The sequence below is a fragment of the Brachyistius frenatus genome, unplaced genomic scaffold (assembly GCF_029030835.1).
Source record: "Brachyistius frenatus isolate BFR_SWC_R1_liver_20210118 unplaced genomic scaffold, ASM2903083v1 Contig_1, whole genome shotgun sequence".
In the NCBI taxonomy this organism is placed as follows: domain Eukaryota; kingdom Metazoa; phylum Chordata; class Actinopteri; family Embiotocidae; genus Brachyistius; species Brachyistius frenatus.
Window position 1 is genome coordinate 10,583,093 of NW_027210600.1, and position 19,990 is coordinate 10,603,082.

Sequence of the window (19,990 nt, forward strand, 5' to 3'; positions counted from 1 at the left end):
CGCAGGAGTTTGGTGAAATGGAGGGATGGCCAGTTTGGAAACAGGCATCCCGGTGTCTGAATTGAGCACTGTGGTTTGGTGAGTAGGAGGACAGACGAAATTAAAACATGCACAGCGGTTCCCCGAATGAGCGTAATAGTTTGAGGAAATGGGAGGACTGGCGAAACAGAGATGAGCAACCTGGTGCAAGGAGAACGGCAAAACTTTAATGAAATAGGGAGAATTAGAAGTTTGGAATGACTGTTGGAGTGGAGAGGAAAACTAGCATCCTGGTGCGAGGAACGGGATGGAACTGTTGAAAATGAAGCATTTAGGAGGGGGGACCTGGCGACCCAATGTGGGAAAAGGTTCAGAAACTGTGTAAAATTAAGTATGGAAGACAGGTACCCGATAATTGAATCAGAAAAACTGTTAAAAAGAAGTATAGAGAGAGAAACTGGCATCCCACTGCAGGAAAACTGTGGAAAATTAAGGATAAAGAAGAGAGGGCATCCCGCTGCCAGAAACAAGGCAGAAACTGTAGAAAATGAAGTTCCACTCCACTAGGTGGCAGTAATGCACCTTAATGTTGGTCTGGCGACTGACGAAGGAGAAGAAGAAGAAGCAGGTGAGGGGAATAAAGGACAGGAATGTGCAAACCTGGCAACCCGATGTTGCGAGAGTGCGTGGTGACATCACGGGCAGAGACGCGAAGACTCCTTCCTGAAGGGAGATTCTTCCTTTTGAGGTGGACCGTGAGTTTTGAGAGGTTGGAAGCAGTTCAAATAACGTAGCCTCATAATCGGAGTTCCGACGGAGCGTAGTTTGTTTGTAGATTTCTTAATTTTTTTTAAATTTTTGCTGGAGGTGAACAGCTGTTCCCGGAGATGACGGAACGCTTGCGCAGGTTTAGGAGGAAGGAGGAGACCCACTTTTGTGATGGTGACTTTACAGTACAGATAGATGATCTTCCTGTATGTCGGATGTCAGACGGTATAGGTTTTTTAACATGGTCCTTGGTGAAAGCGGAGTTTATGGTTTTTCTGGACGGTGTGAGGACTATCTGCTGAGGCGAAGAGGACATCGACGGATGTTTTGAGGATAATTTTAATAATGGAGCTGATTAGATTATATTTAGATTTAGACTTTATTAATCCCACAGTGGGGAAATTTAGATTGCGAAAGCAAGATGAACGACCGGCGTGGTGTTCTGTGGGTCTGAACGGACAACAAGAGCAGACAGATGTGCCGGATAGGCCGGGTATTTATAGACGCATGACCGGAAGGGGAGTGTTTGAGGTGTGGTCCTGCTCCTGAAATTCAGATAAAATTATCTCCAAGTAAAACCTCTGGCCATGTGTTCCTCATTGAAATTAATCTGTTCAAATTGAATTTTATTGCAGTGAATGAATGAGTAAATGATAGATGACAGAGGATAAATAGAATAAGAGTCATAATAAGTAACAAAACACATTTAAATTTATACCACTCCACCATTGCACCATCAACTTGTCATCTTTACTTCACCGAGGAAGCTGCATCACATGCAAATAAGCCCTCATGCATGCAAAAATACTCATCTGAAACACACACACACACACACACACACACACACACACACACACACACACACACACACACACACACACACACACACACACACACACACACACACACACACCATTTCATCTCAGTCTTCCTCCTCCCTCCCTTCTTTCCTCCAAGGCTCCATGGCTACATGAAGTGCTTTTCCCTCGTGTTGTTGTACCCATGTTAGGCTACTGACGCCAGCTTGTCATTCTCTACTCCTATTACTGTGAGAGGTGAGTGCGTCACAGCTTCCACAACCCACTTCTCTCTGTCAGCTTTCTGCTCTCGCTGATTGACACTGACATTGCCAGGCGTTAGCATTTCAGGCTGAGTCCCATGGGAACATTGTGAGCATCCAGAGACTGGTCTTCCATTTGGAACTGAATGCATAATGACTTATATTTCATTTTGGGTCTGTGCTCCTTGAATTTGAGCTCTTTCATGATTATTTTTAAGGAGGATAACTGATAAGAGATATTCCTGCTGAAGCAAGTTTCTGCCATTCTTCTGAGAGAGATTTGTCTGATAAATAGCACTGAGTTTTTCATGAATTATTCAACTTTTTTGTGTAATTGTATTGATTGTGATATCTGCTTTGCATTACTGTCAGATATTTATGAGAATTTGCAATGCACAAAAAGTCATTTTTGCAGGCAGCTGCAAGTGTGATTTGTGCTCAACACTGACATTCTTGGGTAAAAATAAATATAGGGGAATAAGGCTCATTGTGTAGTAAATTGCTTGTAAAAATTAAAGCCCCTGCACAGGTATTTTGCATCACACTGTCTGCTTTGGTCAGGTTGACTGGAGCAGTGATGTGACCAAACTGAATTTATAGCATGACAAAAGAGTCAAATTTGTCCCCTTAACAGATGCAACAAAGCTAATAGAAGTAACCCAGGCGCTGTGCATAGTTAATAATAATAATATCTAAGCAGCAAAACAATTTTAATCTTTGCAAAAATGTATATTTTCTTTGGAATCTCAGCCTGTTGCCATATGCAAAACCCACAGGAAATCACAATTTTATGTCTGTTTATTTGAGCAATTTCTCCTGGGAAACATTAACCCACATCCTCTCAAAGAGGCCAATAAATACAAAGTATCCACTAAATAACCTGAGGATGATTTGATTATTTCTCAAAATCAATTCACCAAGTTGGTCCTGTCTCATTCAGGGATACATACACAGACTACTGTAAAGTCCATATAGAAACCTAGGACTCTTGTTGATGTGTGTATCTTGTGTGTACACAAAAGATAGCAGTTAACAATGGTGTGAGAGACCAACAACAAAAAGAAAGACACTGAGTAGAATGAGAACAAATCCACTGAAAGGAAGCAGCCCTTCTGGCTAGTTCTATCTTCTGGCTGAACCAAAGACACTCTGTATGTTTCACACCAGAGCTGCTTCACCCAATAAAGACTCACTCATTGAACTCCTTGTTCAATGAGATTGGAGAGAGGGCAGTAAAGAAGGAAAAAAAGTGGGAGGAGGATCAAGAGAGAGTAAACAAGCTGAATGAAAAAAGGGAACATGTCGACAAGCTGCTGCATCAAGCATAAAGGAACCAAACAGGCCGCACATATACTGTGTGTGTGTGTGTGTGTGTGTGTGTGTGTGTGTGTGTGTGTGTGTGTGTGTGTGTGTGTGTGTGTGTGTGTGTGTGTGTGTGTGTGTGTGTGTGTGTGTGTGTGTGTGTGTGTGTGTGTGTGTGTGATTGAGCAATTGAGACAGGGAGAGAGAGAGGAAAAGAGAGTGTGTGTATGTGTGTGAAGTGCATGTATCATCCTGTATACACATCACAGCCCAAGGCCAACTCCTTCGTCTGCTCTTCAGATGAGAACCGTGCGCTCACTTTGATTGTTTTAACAGCTCCTAGATGAAACTGGGTGCCCTTTATAGATTAGATCCACTTATTTCTGAATTTTGAAACTTGACCCGAAACTAATTCTGTACTCCATACCTGGTAAATATAACCTGAAACACAAATTACTTATGCGAAATATATATTCATAGGTTACAGATTGTAGGATCTGCTGGTTTTGACTGTAACATCTATGTCGGGGCAATGCTCAATTAGCCCTCTAAAGCGTGTGTTTTGCCAAATGAGGACTACAACCTAAATCTTTCTAATAAACGCGGTTCCTTACTCACTCCACTCTCCATCTAATTTCTGATACCTTTCCAGAATGTGGTGGCAATGGCAGCAGACTAAATAAGGTGCCCAGACATTTCTCTCACTAGCTATGTTTTCCACTTCCTCCTTGGGGTATTCCCTGGTCAGCTGAAGGAAGGTGAAGGAACGTTGGCTCTACTCCAAGCTCCACCTGGATTTCTGAGCCTCTCACACTATCTGAGGTTTGGCCTTGCCACGCTGAAGAAACTAATTTCAGTTTTTTGTATTCACATCATAATTTATATCTCATTGGAATGTAGATAAACCAGTAGATCTAAAGTTTGTCGTCTGGCTCAGCTTCCTCTTCACAACAGTCTGGTATAATACCTGACGCAGAACCAAATCTCTACTTTACCCAAGACCCCAAGATACTTCCACTTCTTTCCTTGGGACACCGACTCCCCCTAAACTTGGAGGAACATGTGGGAACTTGGAGCTGTCCTGCATTTTGCCGGCAGAAAACCATGGCAAGACTTGAAGGTGCTGAGCTCATTCCAACCACTTCATATTTGGCCTCAAACCACTCCAGTGCAAACTACAAATGGTCTAGTGAAAACATCACATCATCTGCAAGAGCCGTGAAGCAGTTCTGAGATCCCCAAATCTGACATGCGTTGAAATCTTCACCATGAAGAACTAATGATAAGGGACAACCATGATGTTGGACAACAACGCTTGGAAACATGTTTGATTTCCAGCTGAGAATATGGACACAGTCACTCTGGTTATATAAAGACCAGCTGGCTAACATCAGTGGCCCTGATACCCCATACTCCCATCGTACCCACCACAAGACTCTCCAAGGGCCACGGTCGTAAGAATTTCCAAGTCCAAAAAGCACATTTGGACCGTATGAGCAAATTCCCATGACCTCTCCAGGAACCTTGCAAGGGTGAAGAGCTGGTTCCACAGCCAGAAAAGTATTGGCATTGTTCCTCTGGATCCTTTTTTCCGCAACCTGGCACTAGGTGAGTGCCCAAAAGCAGAAGCACGCCCTCCAGTTCTACTTTTTTAAAATATGAACAGGCACCGTGGTCTGCCAGTCCACAGTAACTGTACCCAACCTCTATGAGATAATGAAGAGGCGCATCAGCCAAGATATGCTGAGTGTAGCGTACCCCGCCGATTGAAGTTTGGCACTTAAACTGATGGTTCACATTTTATTTAACCCTCCTGTTGTCCTCGGGTCAATATGACCCGCAGCTGTGTTCAACCAAGGTCTATTTTATTTCTATATTTTTATATTTTTTGGGATCCTTGGTCATCATTCTTTAAAGAAACCCTCACAGCCTCCTTGTCACCAATGATCCCAAAAAATATGAAAATAAAATAGAACTTGGTTGAACACAGCTGTGGGTTATTTTGACCCAAGGACAACACGAGGGTTAAACATACAACCAACGTAAGAGCTTGTACCCTGTCTGGGGGTGCTAATGATGCAAGCATTGTGTCTTCTGCCATCAATTTACCGTTTAAAACATTCTCCTTCCTTCCGTTTCCCGCGACAGGAAAGCAAGCTTGTGCTTTTTAAAATAAGAGCGTTGGAATAAAAGCGGAAACAAGACTGTGGAACTCAAAGGAAAAAATACTAAATAAAACTGCAAAATACCTCAGACTACCTCAGACTCCTCTGCTAATAATATGACTGAGACCTTCCTCAAGTATTTCAACTTTATCGACTCCCCAAAGGTTATGTTGTTTTGGCGTCAGGAGTTCCTCCACGTACTCTTTCCACTTCCCCCACAATATCCCAATGTTTGAATATGGTGTTCATACCCAAATCTCATCACAATTGTCAAAGAAATCTGAATAACCTGAATTGCTGTTTGCTGCATAAGTACGAACACCAGTCAAAGCCTTCCTTTCGGGGACTCGCAATCACATCGTGGCAACTCTCTTGTTTTTCCAGGGAGTGCTCCAATTAAGCCAGAGGCTTTAGAGAATCCCCTCACCTGCCTGTTGCTTCTGACCGTGGGCATCCACAGAAAAGGATAGAGTCCAGCTCCTCTCCTCTAAGTTGGTTCTAGAACCAATACTGTGTGTGAGATGAGCGCAAATATATCTAATTTGTATTACTCCAACTCTCGTTACTTCCCCAACAGGAAAGTGACATTCCACGTCCCCAATTTACGATGCCAGAAATTGACATTCCGATGCTATATAGATTTAAAACCGAGTATGACCAATGAATAGGAAGTGAAGGTCAAAACAGACGACTCAGCTGCAGAGCTGAAACAGGCCCGGCTTCAGTTTGGAAACGCTGGGATGATTGTGAATTCAGAGAAGGCATATCAAGAGTGAAGCCAGTCAAAGACACAAACACTCACACACAAATGCGCACACAGACACACATCAGCAGTGTCTTACATAACACAGTGAGTGATGGCAGCTGAGGACACAATAATACTGCCTTTGGCATTTGTCCTGTGAAAGTTGGACAGAGGAAATCGGGTGAGTGGGAGAGAAAACAGAGAGACAGCCAGACAAAAAGGACCGAAAGTGAAAGACAGAAAGAAGAGGGATGACGGGGGGTGGGGGGCAGAGAAAGGCTGAAAGAAGGAAAGATACAAAGAGAAAAGACTACACATGTCCATGCCCTGAGGGGAAATGCCCCAAAGGAAAATATTACCCAAATTAATACTGCAGTCCAGTCATTTTCATGCCCTCTCCACATCTTTCCCCTAGACTGTTGCACCAAACTATCGTCATAGTCATATACCAAAGTAGTTTTCTTTACTATTTCCTACACAACATTTCAATGTCCTTCAAACCTTAGAGTAAAGTTCATACTTCAATATTACCCCATTAGTAATCTATGATGTTAGGTGAAGTGAGGTTTGTGTATTTTTAATAACCAATGCATGGATGATATATCTGCAATTTACTCAAAAGCATTTAACAAATGGAAGTATCCGTTGTATGTACTGTAAAACAATTGCTCAGAAATTAACTACAAGTGTGTACATTCCTCTGAGACACGATTTACTGGAAAAATACTATTCATTTACAGATTTGACCTGTGCAGATTTAAAATTAAAATGACTTATCATAAATGTTTGATCACAGTTTAATTTGCATGTCCCCTTAAAAAGCACTTTTAAGATATTAGATCAGATGGATCGCAAATTAGACCATCTGCACTACTGAAGCAAGTTTACCTTGAAGCTCTTTGCTCTGAAATTCAGATGTCATGTTTTGAAAATAGTTACATTCTAGAAATACACAAATCTTGGGGTTGACAGCAACAACTTTGAAAGAAAAGGTCTGCCCCATAATGTATACAATTGAGATTTAATAAGAAGCCTGATTCAAGTGGACCTTGTCCACATCGGAGAAATGACATATGAGACACATATCTGCGCTTTACATACTACATACTGTAGTGGTGTGGAATATGCATGGGACAAATAAGCATCTGTCTAATGGCACCAAAAACAGTTGGCCTATGGCCAGTGTTCATTCCTGTATTTAAAAACTTGCCAACAGATTTGGGAATCATGTTCTCATCCTGTGTTTTGGTAGTCAGGCTTCCCATGATTTTCATTTGAATTGAGATTAGACTGTTGAAGATCTTTATTCCCTATATAAATTGATATGTTATGATACTGAGTGATGTAACTTGTATTCAACTACACAATCCAGCTAATTGCCAACTGCAGTGATAAATGTCTTCCTGTAAGGGGACAAATGTTGAATAAGTCAAGACCATAAAAACAGAGTGAAAACTTAGAACATTAGAACAACTGAATGGGTCCATTAAATCACCCCTTACAAAGTTTCATTACAATCTGTTAGCCATCATTTCACAATCACAATCCACTTCCCCATCATTATCATAACTTCAGACATATTTCAAAGGAGCAGGTATACCAGAGTTTCTGTCTTGAAAGCGCTTTTACGCTCTGAAAGGCTCTCCGTCAAAACATTGTGCACCATGTAAAGACAGCTTCGCATTTTTATTTCCAGATGAAACCACGAGGGGACTTGTCTCTCAACACAGACAACCTCTGGCAATTAGCTGCTATATGTACGTCATCGCAGTGAGTCTGCAGCATGTGTGTGTCTGTGTGTGTAAGTGAGACATGTATGAGTGCATTATGAGCGATAATGGAAGGGAAAAACACTCCCAGATGCATGTGATACAATTATACCCTTGATTATCTGATTGGGTAATCTACAGGCAGGCTGGAGGCGTCCAAGACACACACACACACTGCCGGCAGACTGTTGACTGAGCAGTAACCACTAGGAAGGACAGTCACATACACACCTGAACTTGAGCATGTGCTCAACGATGCAGATATACAGTGCATCTGGAAAGTATTCACAGCATTTCACTTTTTCCACATTTGTTCCAAAAAGGATTCAATTATTTTTTTCCCTTGAAATTCTACACACAATACCCCATAATGACAACATGAAAAAAGTTTTTTTTTTTTACATTTTTGCAAATCTATTAAAAAATAATAAATGAAAAAAATCACATGTACATAAGTATTCACAGCCTTTGCCATGACACTCAAAATTGAGCTCAGGTGCATCCTGTTTCCACTGATCATCCTTGAGATGTTTCTACAACTTGATTGGAGTCCACCTGTGGTAAATTCAGTTGATTGGACATGATTTGGAAAGACACACACCGTCTATATAAGGTCCCACAGTTGACAGTGCATGTCAGAGCACAAACCAAGCCATGAAGTCCAAAGAATTGTCTGTAGACCTCCGAGACAGGATTGTATCGAGGCACAGATCTGGGGAAAGGTACAGAAAAATGTTAGCAGCAGTGAAGGTCCCAATGAGCACAGTGGCCTCCATCATCCGTAAATGGAAGAAGTTTGGAACCACCAGGACTCTTCCTAGAGTTGGCCGCCCGGCCAAACTGAGCGATCGGGGGAGAAGGGCCTTAGTCAGGGAGGTGACCAAGAACCCGATGGTCACTCTGACAGAGCTCCAGTGTTTCTCTGTGAAGAGAGGAGAACCTTCCAGAAGGACAACCATCTCTGCACCACTCCACCAAGCAGGCCTGTTTGGTAGAGTGGCCAGACGGAAGCCACTCCTCAGTAAAAGGCTCATGACAGCCCACCTGGAGTTTACCAAAAGGCACCTGAAGGACTCTCAGACCATGAGAGACAAAATTATCTGGTCTGATGAAACAAAGATTGAACTCTTTGGCCTGAATGCCAAGCGTCATGTCTGGAGGAAACCAGGCACCGCTCATCACCTGGCCAATACCATCCCTACAGTGAAGCATGGTGGTGGCAGCATCATGCTGTGGGGATGTTTTTCAGTGGCAGGAACTGGGAGACTAGTCAGGATGGAGGGAAAGATGAATGCAGCAATGTACAAAGACATCCTTGATGAAAACCTGCTCCAGAGCGCTCTGGACCTCAGACTGGGGCAAAGGTTCATCTTCCAACAGGACAACGACCCGAAGCACACAGCCAAGATAACAAAGGAATGGCTTCAGGACAACTCTGTGAATGTCTTTGAGAGGCCCAGGCAGAGCCCAGACTTGAACCCGATTGAACATCTCTGGAGAGATCTGAAAATGGCTGTGCACCGACACTCCCCATCCAACCTGATGGAGCTTGAGAGGTCCTGCAAAGAAGAATGGGAGAAATTGCCCAAAAAGAGGTGTGCCAAGCTTATAGCATCATACTCAAAAAGACTTGAGGCTGTAATTGCTGCCAAAGGTGCTTCAACAAAGTATTGAGCAAAGGCTCAATACACATATTTATTATGTATGTGTTATATTTGTGTTCTTTATTTTTAATAGATTTGTAAAAATGTTAAACAAACTTTTTTTACGTTATCATTATGGCGTATTGTGCGTAGAATTTTGAGGAAACAAATGAATTTAATCCATTTTGGAATAAGGCACATAACAAAATGTGGAAAAAGTGAAGCGCTGTGAATACTTTCCGGATGCACTGTATAACGCCAAGCAGAAAGGCTGTGATGAAAGCAGTGATTTGTATTCAGCACAAAACATTTGTATGTTGTATTTATGCGCTCTAGACATAGAATTTTGTATATTGGGAGTATATGTGATGAAGGCTTTTTCCTGAGAGCTGTGTATCATGGAGGACTGAGGACACCGAGCTGCTGATTGTGTTGAAACATTTGAGATGAACATACATATGAGGCAGTGTGTGTGTTTGTATGTAAAGAGAAAGAGAGATATCGCTTGACTGCGTACGTGATCTAACCTACAGTGGCACTTCAACCGACTCTGAATCAAGACCTTGCTTTATGAGGGCACAGTACATCAGGGAGATTCACCAACGCCAGTTCCTGTGTGTTTGTGTGTACAGCCTGTCCACATGTGTCTCTGTGCAGTAATTGTTATGGACACTAAATTAAACACAACAGAAAAGGACTTTAACTTTAAAAATTTAGCTGTGAATGCATTTTAGGTTGTATGTGTAAATAAACGTAGGCAAATTGGAGATTTACTTAAAACTACTAGCACAGTAGACCTACAGTAAGCGTTAAATTCTCATTTTGGTGCTAAATTATAGAGACATCAGTTATCTTAAAATGTGATTTATTGCATTAATAGACAAGTATGTTCACAAGACTTGACAACAAATTCCGTGGAATAAATACTTTATTAATTAAAGACAGTAATTTGTCAAACCGCAAACGAACATCTGGATTTCCAAAATTCGAAAATGATTGCGGTCTTCTCAATCTTGTGAACATTGAGTCTGATCACCAAGGTTTCAGTCAGATGACTTTTTCTGACAAGAGTCACAGTTTTTACTTACTGGTGGCCAAAAGTTTACAGACACAGTGGCTTAAATAATGCAGCTTCAACTTTCCAAAAAGAGGTGGGAGCGCTTAGGTTGTGAATAAATAATCTCACTCATGTAGTATGTAGAGGAAAAGGCTCGGAGTAACTGTCATCACAAAATGCAAGATATTAAGAGCCAAAAGCGAAATATGTAATTGGTTCTACATAAAAATGTGGATTCTCAAAGGAAATGGTATCACTGTGCAAGATTAATAATAAGTAATGCCCTCTCCTCCAAGCTCAACTATAGTATTGCTTTTAAAGGATGAGGCTGGTATTGTTTTATCTTTTTTAGCGATAATAGACCAAAAACAAACAACGAACTTATACAGCAAACAAATCTAAAGCCACAGCTTGATTTAGCTTCTTTTATAAACTACTGGTATATGAGTGGCACATTCCTTCTGATTACAAAGGCCAGTCTAGTTTATTCTGGAATAACACCATAAACAGTAGTTTTTCTCTTTGGAAAGTACAGTAATTCTGGGTCAGGCTGACACACTGCCTAAACTCAGACATGCTGCTCAGTATTTACAGTAGTGTCCTATTTCACCTTCCTTCTTATTATTGCTACCTTGCACTTACATTTGCCCAGAAATTAACAGTGTCTAAATCTGCTCTGACAACTTTGGAAATAATGCTAACAACAGTCAAGAAGCGTCTGGTTGTGTGAGCTCAAAGTGCCAAGAAGAAATATACATGTAACACAGATGAGTCATTGTTCATCATAATGAAGGAAAATGTGTGCAATAGTATGGCTCATTGGCTCTTGTGGGGGATTTTTTCGGGGGTGGGGGGTTGGATAATTATAACAGAGGCAAGTATCAGTCCTATTAATCTGATAACAGAATAAATTAATGGGATTTGCTGATAATTATGAAAAGATACAATGAAACAAGCAACATTTTAAAGTTAGCTATCTCAATCAGTAGCAATGCACCACTATAGTGCTGTTGGGCAGCTCCCAGGTATGTCACAAGATGTTAACCAAGTCTGAAAACCAAGGGCACAGCTGTGAAAGAAACACATAGAGAAGTACATGCCAACCATTCCTGCATAATATTTTAAAATCCTGCCTTGATTCTTGGGATCCCAAACTGCTTTGCTCTGTATCCACGCGGAAAAAGAAATAGGTAGACAGATAATCCCTAATTATGCTGTGTGCAAAGGGCCTTGAACTTTAGATTTTCTTGAAATCTTAAAGTGTTAATGTCATGAGAGTAAAGCTCTCACGCACAAAAAAAACATTCAGTGCAGAACTGTTTATAAGTCTCCCTTGCTAACAGTCTGCTGCAGGGTGAGAGTGTTTACTGTTGTGCAAGAGAAAAGCAGACAGACATACAGACAGACGTATGGACAGATCGAGAGTCTGCTCGTCAATGCTGCCCCCTCCCCAGGCCAACCACCCTCCCCCTTTCACCTCTCACCAAGCATATTTTGGAGCTAAAACACACCATTGAATCAAGTAACAAGGCAATCCTTGTCCAAGGCCACCAAACCTCATCTGGACAGCCAGCGGGGAAGCCACTGTATGTGTGCGTGTGTGTTTGTGTGTGTGAATGTGTGAGCACGTGTACAGTATACAGAAGTGGCCAGGCTAGGTTAAAATTATTTGCTGCTGCCTTTCAGCAGCAAGCTGTGAAGGCTACTCTCTCTCACACACATTTTTCTGCTCTTGCTCTCTTTCCCCGGCCCTGTCCTCTCTCTGTGGGAGCATATGGCACAGAGCCATATTCACATTACAAGCACAAACACACAAAAACACTCACATATGTAATATCTGACGGGCAAACCATAAGCGATGAACACAAACTTTGCCTCGACAGTACATCTGTGCGTCCATGTGAGAACACAGGGCGATGGTTTGTTTAGAGCAGGAGCAGAGGGGTTGAACACAGGGACCAGATAGTTGTCCTTTTACCATCAACACTTCGGCTGTGCTTGGCAGCAAGCCTCCTCTCACTCCACCATTTTTGTTCACCCTCCCTAGCCAATCTTTCAACACTTGCTTTCCGCTCCTCTCGCTCCGTCCCTCTTTCTCTCTCACATAGTTCCTCCTGCATTTGGTCCCCTTGAGCTAGTTTGTCCCTCCTTCCTTTTGCTCTCTCTCTATCACACACACACACACACACACACACACACACACACACACACACACACACACACACACACACACACACACACACACACACACACACACACACACTCCTCAAAAAACACACACACTCACCCATATTTTGTGACTGCTGCTTGTGACAGGCTGGATGCAGCCTGTCCTAATGCCAGTGTGTTCTCTCTTTTTTTATGGTTGCCTTTACATCACTGTCATCAGTGTCAACCGCTCTGTCTGCCGTTGCTGATGAAATTATTCTTTCAATAGCGCTACAGCTGCACCTGTGGCAGCACAGATGTGATTGCTAAACTCACACTTTCCAACCACTTTTTCTTTGACCTTGCCTAATTTCTTCATTTCGTGCCTCCAATATTGACCACTTTTCTGTTTTAATTGTGCGATGTTTACAATACGCAGAAACAATTTTTTTCATGTTGTTTGCATGACATTTACAAAACTAAAATCCACTGTTTTTGTTCACTCATCTCCTTTATTAACTGCTGTTTGTGTGTTTTTGCATACAATCAGGAGCTAGGAACAAACACACAGAACAACTTCAAGATGAATATATAGTGTATATCTGGTAAGTTCATACCTTGCTATTATCAATCCATTAGAATTAAAAAAAATTCACTATTATCTTCACAAAAGTATATATTAAGTTTGGATGCCATTCGAAGTAAGATATCTCTGGAGACTGGAGCAGGTTGTGTGTCTCCTTGGAAATGTATGAGAGAATGTGTGCCTTCCCTCAAATAGATTTCAGAGCTTTTAGCTGCTTTAAAATCTGCCGCTCTCCCTCCTCTCCCCTCCTGTTTGACAAAGATACTATATATGGGGATGAGAGCATGAATATGCTGTGTGAGACAGAATAGCCTTATTGATGGTATAATGTAGTGAAGCTTGTCATAACTTTGCAATATTTGGTTGGACTTGGATGAAACAAGGATGCTCGCATTTGCGTGATGAACTCTTGCCAGTGTAACAGAGACGACAAGAAAATGGCATGACAAAACATCAAAGAATTAAACACTTTGAAATATTGTTGCTTTTTTTAGACAGTCTATTTATGGCTGTCGTTATCTTGTATACAGCAAGTGATTTTCAATTCCGTGTGACCCAAAAAACACTACTTCCCAAAATCCCCATCCCACTGAGACCCTGGCTAAAAGACAAACAACTTCTGTCAGAACACAAGCCCTCTGTAGAGCTCCAGAAGCATCGTAATGCAGAAAAAATTCATGTCAAAGTACTAAAATAATAAGACTCTAAACTGCATCATGCTGAGTGTCGAAACTTCTTATTACAATCATATGACATTCTCCATGTGTATCAGCAAAACAATAAATCCCATTCACCTTAGAGAAAAATACAGAAATAAAGCCATGGAGCTGAGCCAATGCTATTTCCCAGTTTCCAGTTCAGCAGAGTGCCTGTCTTGCCTCTGGCTTGGCAGGCTGCACCAGCCTGCTTCATAAATACTGCACAACCAACGCTTGATGAAAACCCCCACTTCTCTCAGGTACAACTGCACTCTGGAGAGCTTCATTATCTACAGTACGGATAAACTGTAGCTACAAACTGTGTGTTTGAGTCAGAGAGAGACTTTGAGATAAGGGAGGGGAATGGGCAATAACAAAATTATCAATTTGAATTTATTTTTTTTAAATGTCGTAAAATATTCGCTACATACTCATATCACCTGGACAGCATGCAGGGGCAGTAAGAGGCATTAGGAGATTTACAATGTATTAGTAAAATATAGAATAATTTGGGCTGGGTTTATTTTCTTTCTGGTTCTTTTGACCATGGTCCTATGTATGTTGTTTGCTGTACTGACTGTGTTGAAAACTCAGGCCCTCGTTCACACGTTCACAATTGCCTTCATAGCTTACGTCATAGAGAGTAAAACACTTCTGACACGAATGAGTCATCAGCATTTTAACGCATTGTCACTGAACGACAGGTGTAGCGCTGCATAACATTAATTAACACCTGGTAAAAGTGAAAAATAACATTAAATCATCAGCATTTGTTTCACTACTTTGAATAAACTTTTGTTTAAAATGTTGGCACCCAAATAAAATGAGGGAAAGTAGATCTATTGCCCTAAATATCCAACAAAAAAAAGATTTCAGACAATCTACACCACATAATAATTCTGTTAGCTCTATTAAGATATTTCTATTTTGATACATACCACATCCAGGCCACCGAAGATTTCTGATTGGATGCCATGTGCTCATTAAAATGTTTTTGTCAATAACGATACCACAAGATTCACAAAGTGAACAGTTTAACAACTCCTGAGCAAGGTGTATTTAATTTAGAGGTTACTATAACAACACTGTATCACACTACTTACAAGTTAACTCACATCAGGTAAAACTAACTGAACCTCTGGTTAAACTAACTACCTAAAAAACCAAATGTATAGTCATCTTTCTTTAGCTGAACAGTGACAGAGTATATGCGCAATGAATGTGTAATGTAAATAAGGGATCACTGACAGTGATGAGCCAACAGACATTTATCACCTGACTGCAGCTGTGATGTTTTAGCATGAACAGACAAAGTTTTAGTGACTGACTGGTGAAGAAAGTTGATTCTCGGAAAGTAAAGAGCATGACGAGGTGTACAGGACAAGATTCACAGTCAACTTCCTTTTGTTAAGTGTTCAGAAAATGAAATTATACATCATCGTTGGCTATCTATAACTATAGATGGTTGAAATATGTACTGTATGTTTACAGCTGCAGTGAATGAATAATCTGAAAGTTTTAATATTTTGACCGACTACTTTGAAAGCTAAAGTGCAGTTTAGTTGTTTGTGTTTCTCGCTCTCTGTGCTCCACATCAATCTCCATGTTCCTCCCACTGGTCCTACAGATTAAACATGGAGGATAGGCTGCAGGGGGACACGCTGTCCTCAGCATCTGGTCAGCTGACAGGTTTTTTAAGTTTCAGAGATCAATTTGTCATCATTCCTGTTCCAGACGTGGCTGAGCCGAATGGTTAATGGAGCTGTTCTAATACAGATAGTCTACTAACTCAGTGTTCCCTGGAAACCAATTTGCAATGGACAACCAAGCATCAAGAGTCAGACAGCTGATGTGGGAACAGCTCGCACTTCCTGATGAGCGAATGAAACTTGTGACATGGGACAATGTGTGTAATTCCAGATCATGAGCGCTGCTGTAATAGGGCATCCGGTTGCTCATGATCATTCATTGACCAAGTACCACATCATGTAAACTCACTTATAATGCAAACACTAATGTTTGGCTTTTTAATGAAGGGCTAGATCTTTGGGTGTGCCTTTACAACCGGATAAGAGTGATTTGCCCGACTGCTTAAAAATGGCATCACATCTTGAATACAAACACCAATAAAGGGATATTGATCCAAAATAAAGAGAATGAGATATTTTTGTTTTCTTTAATCAAGATATTCATCAGTCTTTTTTTGGCTTATCAAAAAGAATCTCACTAAAATCTACAATACAAACATCTAGATGGAAAATTAGACCACTGCAAAAATCTGGTTTAAAATAGGAATTTCAAATAATAAAATGTACTATAAATGCTCACCTGAAGTGCTGTTTTACTGACTTAACTTTTTTAGTGACTCATAAACGCTTGTTTGCATTTTCTCTGTAATTCTACTTCTCTATTACTTGAAGCATTTTCTAAGCAGTGATTAGAAACTGGCCTTTATCATTGTGATCTGTGGTGATAAGTGTGCCATTGGCTTCTCGTGGTCGAGGCAGATGGCCGTCCACCTCTGAGCCTGGTTCTGTCGGAGGTTTCTTCCTGTTAAAAGGGAGTTTTTCCTTCCCACTGCCGGAAGTTTTTCTTCCCCAAAGGAGAGTTTTTTACCTCCCAGCGGCTCACGTGGGGATTGTTGAATTGTTGTGTTCTTCTGTATAATATTGTTAAGCTCTGTTGTAAGGACTTCACTTTGTTTAGTGCCCTGAAATAACCTATAGTGTTGTGATTTGGTGCTATATTCATACATGAAAATGTAATTGGTGGTAAACTGAACAATGTTTGAGTAAACAAAAATATAAAATCCATGTGAACATCATTTTAAAATGATCGGCCTCTTTAAAAAATGAAGCGTATATAAAATAGCTACGGAGTATGAAGGCTAGTGTGCAGGCACAAACAAGGTAGTGACCTCAAAGAAACCTCATAACAGAGTATTAAAGTGTAAACTATAATTACAGCACAAATCAATCCATTCATTTGCTCCCATTAAGCTCTTTCTTCTCAGTCACATTTTCTTTCCCTCCCGTGTCTCAAAATCCACAAATGAAATCAGGGTAAACTTGAGGAAAAAGACTACCATAACAAGGCCTATGCTGCCTCTTTAGCTATAAGTCATACATGGATGCTGATCAGTATTCGCTCACCCACCCAGGATGATCACTGAATCCCAGCAGTACATACGTGTGCATGGATTACCATTTCTATTTCCATGTGGTGATGACATTGAAGGTTCGGAACGTAGTACTCCCTCATTACATTATTTTTTGTTCTCAGTTTGTCACCGGAGGGCATGAGAACAAATGAGGGCAAAGACCAGGAGAGTAGAACAGCAGGTAGCCTTCATTAAAGGATGACAGGTGACTTTTGTGATATCAAATACATTATTTTGTTAGCTTTTTTCTTTCTTTTTTTTTCTATCAAGCTCACTTTTACCAAGAGAATTATTGTTCTTCAGGGATGTCTAAGCTCAAAACAAAAACTTGATTTGGGGCTAATTCTGCAGGGCATGTGACATGGTTTATAGTGCTTTAAATTCCAACCCGCCCCCCCTTTAAAAAAAAATTAATGCTCAACTTTCTGTAAATCTTAGCTTGACCCTTAAAAGTGTACTCAGGTCATATCCACAATTTCAAAGTAGATGAAGTATTCATTAGTTCAGTATTGAGGTGGAGTTTAACAGTCTTGATTAAACAGATTAAGAAATACAGTACAGAAATGGGAGTTAAAAAAGAAAAAAAAAAACAGTTTAAGAAAATATGTCTAGAAGTTTAAGTTGGATGACAGAGCTCTGCTTCAATGTCCACTGAACCAGAATTTAAAGTAGAAAACATCTACTTCATTCGTGGATTTTTGGACACATCATGTGCAGCATAATAAACATCTCCCCATGTATCACTGTACCATCCTTTATGTTCTATACAATGTGAGTCCCCCCCCCCCCCCAAAAAAAAAGAAAAAAAGCCCAAGGACAATTATTGATGAGTCCTATCCTATTTAAGCACTATGCCAAATCCTCTCTGCTGTTATTTCTTTCTGCCATAATGATAGCATGCAACCCAAGAGGCTCCATAATGTGTAAAGTCTGGCACCCCACCACTGGCAGTGCAGCAACCAGGATAAGCAGAGGCTTTCAAAATATTTAGATGTGACTTCACACCTATGCATGCGCACACACACGCTCACAGGCACACAGTAACTTGGCATGATAAATGCACCACCCATTTGCTTGTCACCAGCACCGACACAGCGCAGAGCTCAATGATGATGACCAAATTAACAGCAGTGTCCGAGAAAAGGCAAACTGCAGTGTTTGAGGGATAAAGAGGATGTTGCAATTCAAAACACCAAAGAAGGCATAAATCATAAAAATTGCTACAAGAATAGCGATCAGCCTGATAAACTATAGCTTTGATATGGGGGCATGTGGAGCAAACACGCCATTATTATTATTATAATAATAATCCTTGTTATTACATTCTGTTATTCCGGATGGTCCGATGTAATGAACGAAACGCGCGTAAAACTGCCACACATGCCATCAGAGAAAGAGACAGGATGGCAAAAAGCGTTACAGGCCTATAGTGGTTAAAAGGTCACAGCAGTAACAAAACATCCAATCGGGTCTGCTTCAGACGGCCAAAGCTGGATCTTACCTGGTCCCGCGGAATGCAAGGCAGCGAAGTCCTGCGGTGGGACTTGCTCTGACTGTGAGCCATCATTTCCGAGGCCGCTATGGAGCTGGACCTCCGTCTCCTTTTGAAGACAGGGATGTCCTCCTCCTTCGCCCCGGTCACAGAGCCACAGCACCCCGTCCCGCTGGTCCCTGAGGCCGGCAAGAGCCGGTCAGCATACCTCGCAAGCAAAACCCCCAGCAGTCCCAGCAGGTAGGCCAGGTAGGGTCTCCAACTGGCCCGGACTCTGTTTAGAGAGACTAAGGAGACGGTCCTGATGACGCTAATAAAGAGGAGGATGGACACTCCCTGACCCAGCCGGACGACCAGCAGAGCCCCGCTGCCCAGGCAGCCGAGGACTACCAGGGTTGCGGGGAAAGACAGCAGCTGCTCCTCGGCGCCGCGCAGGAGGGACTGTGCTGCGGCTTCACCCAAGTGGCACACCGCTAACAAAAACACTGCGGTACGGATGAGCAGCCCGCAGCGAATCAGATACAGCCCGACCCAGAAGAAGGCACATACGAGTGTAAAAACGGGGTAGACGCAGTAGCACGCAGTCAGAAGCAGCTCCACTGCGCAGCCCGCCGCGAAATGAAGACGAGAGCCGGAGCCGCTGCTATTTCCGTTGCTGCTGCTGCTGCTGCCTGCATCCCAGTCGACCAATCTGAGCAGCAGAGCGAGAATAACGGAGATGGAGGCAACGCAGACCGCAGACGACACTCCTCGGCAAGTCCATGTCACGGCGAGTCTCAGCCACGACTGGCTCCCTGCGTCCTGGTTCAACGGGGTGACACATGTCTTCACGTAGCCGTTGCGCTCCAACGCTGCCCGGGGATATTTTTCATGAGCGCTTCTTGATGAACCTCTGTCGCTGTCTGCCTCCAAGGCCATCGTTATCAGTCAAGCGGAATGCTGCACTGACTGTCCGGTAAAATAATAGATTTAGTCTGACGGTCTCAGGCTACATATTCTTCCAATAATTCCCATGACAATGCATGTAGTCCGTGCACAGCTGACACAAAAAACACGGGTCAGGGATGTTTGCATCCAAAACTAAAGTTTGCACATCATTCAGAAACTGCGGAATTGCAGGTTGCACAACTTTATCTTTCAGTTTTGTAGTTCAGAACTTCCCTATTATTTGGTCCACTGTTGAGTTGTCCCTGGTAGTCAACCAGTGAACCAAAAAAGCAACCCCTGGCGTTTCACACATCTAGGCCACTGCCTCCACCCCTCCACATAGTCTCGCTCTCACCCTCTCTCTCTCTTTCTCTCCCCTCCCACTAAACACTATCCCTTTTTTGTGCCGCTCCGGTGATTCCTTCGTCACGTTTCAGCTCTCCACCACGTTTCTCCTCATTCTGCAGGCTGCCCTGGATGTGACTCAGTTC

The 19,990-nt window shown here is 42.0% G+C and overlaps 1 protein-coding gene across 1 annotated transcript in view; it reads right to left on the reverse strand.

The window, feature by feature from the left end:
• Window positions 1-19,760, reverse strand: part of LOC138615715 (cGMP-inhibited 3',5'-cyclic phosphodiesterase 3A-like) — a 55,882-nt gene extending 36,122 nt beyond the window's left edge. The window contains 1 exon segment of the mRNA XM_069689486.1: window positions 18,582-19,760. Coding sequence (XP_069545587.1) covers window positions 18,582-19,490 — 909 coding nt within the window. The 5' untranslated portion in view covers window positions 19,491-19,760.
• Between the last annotated feature and the right edge of the window lie 230 nt (window positions 19,761-19,990).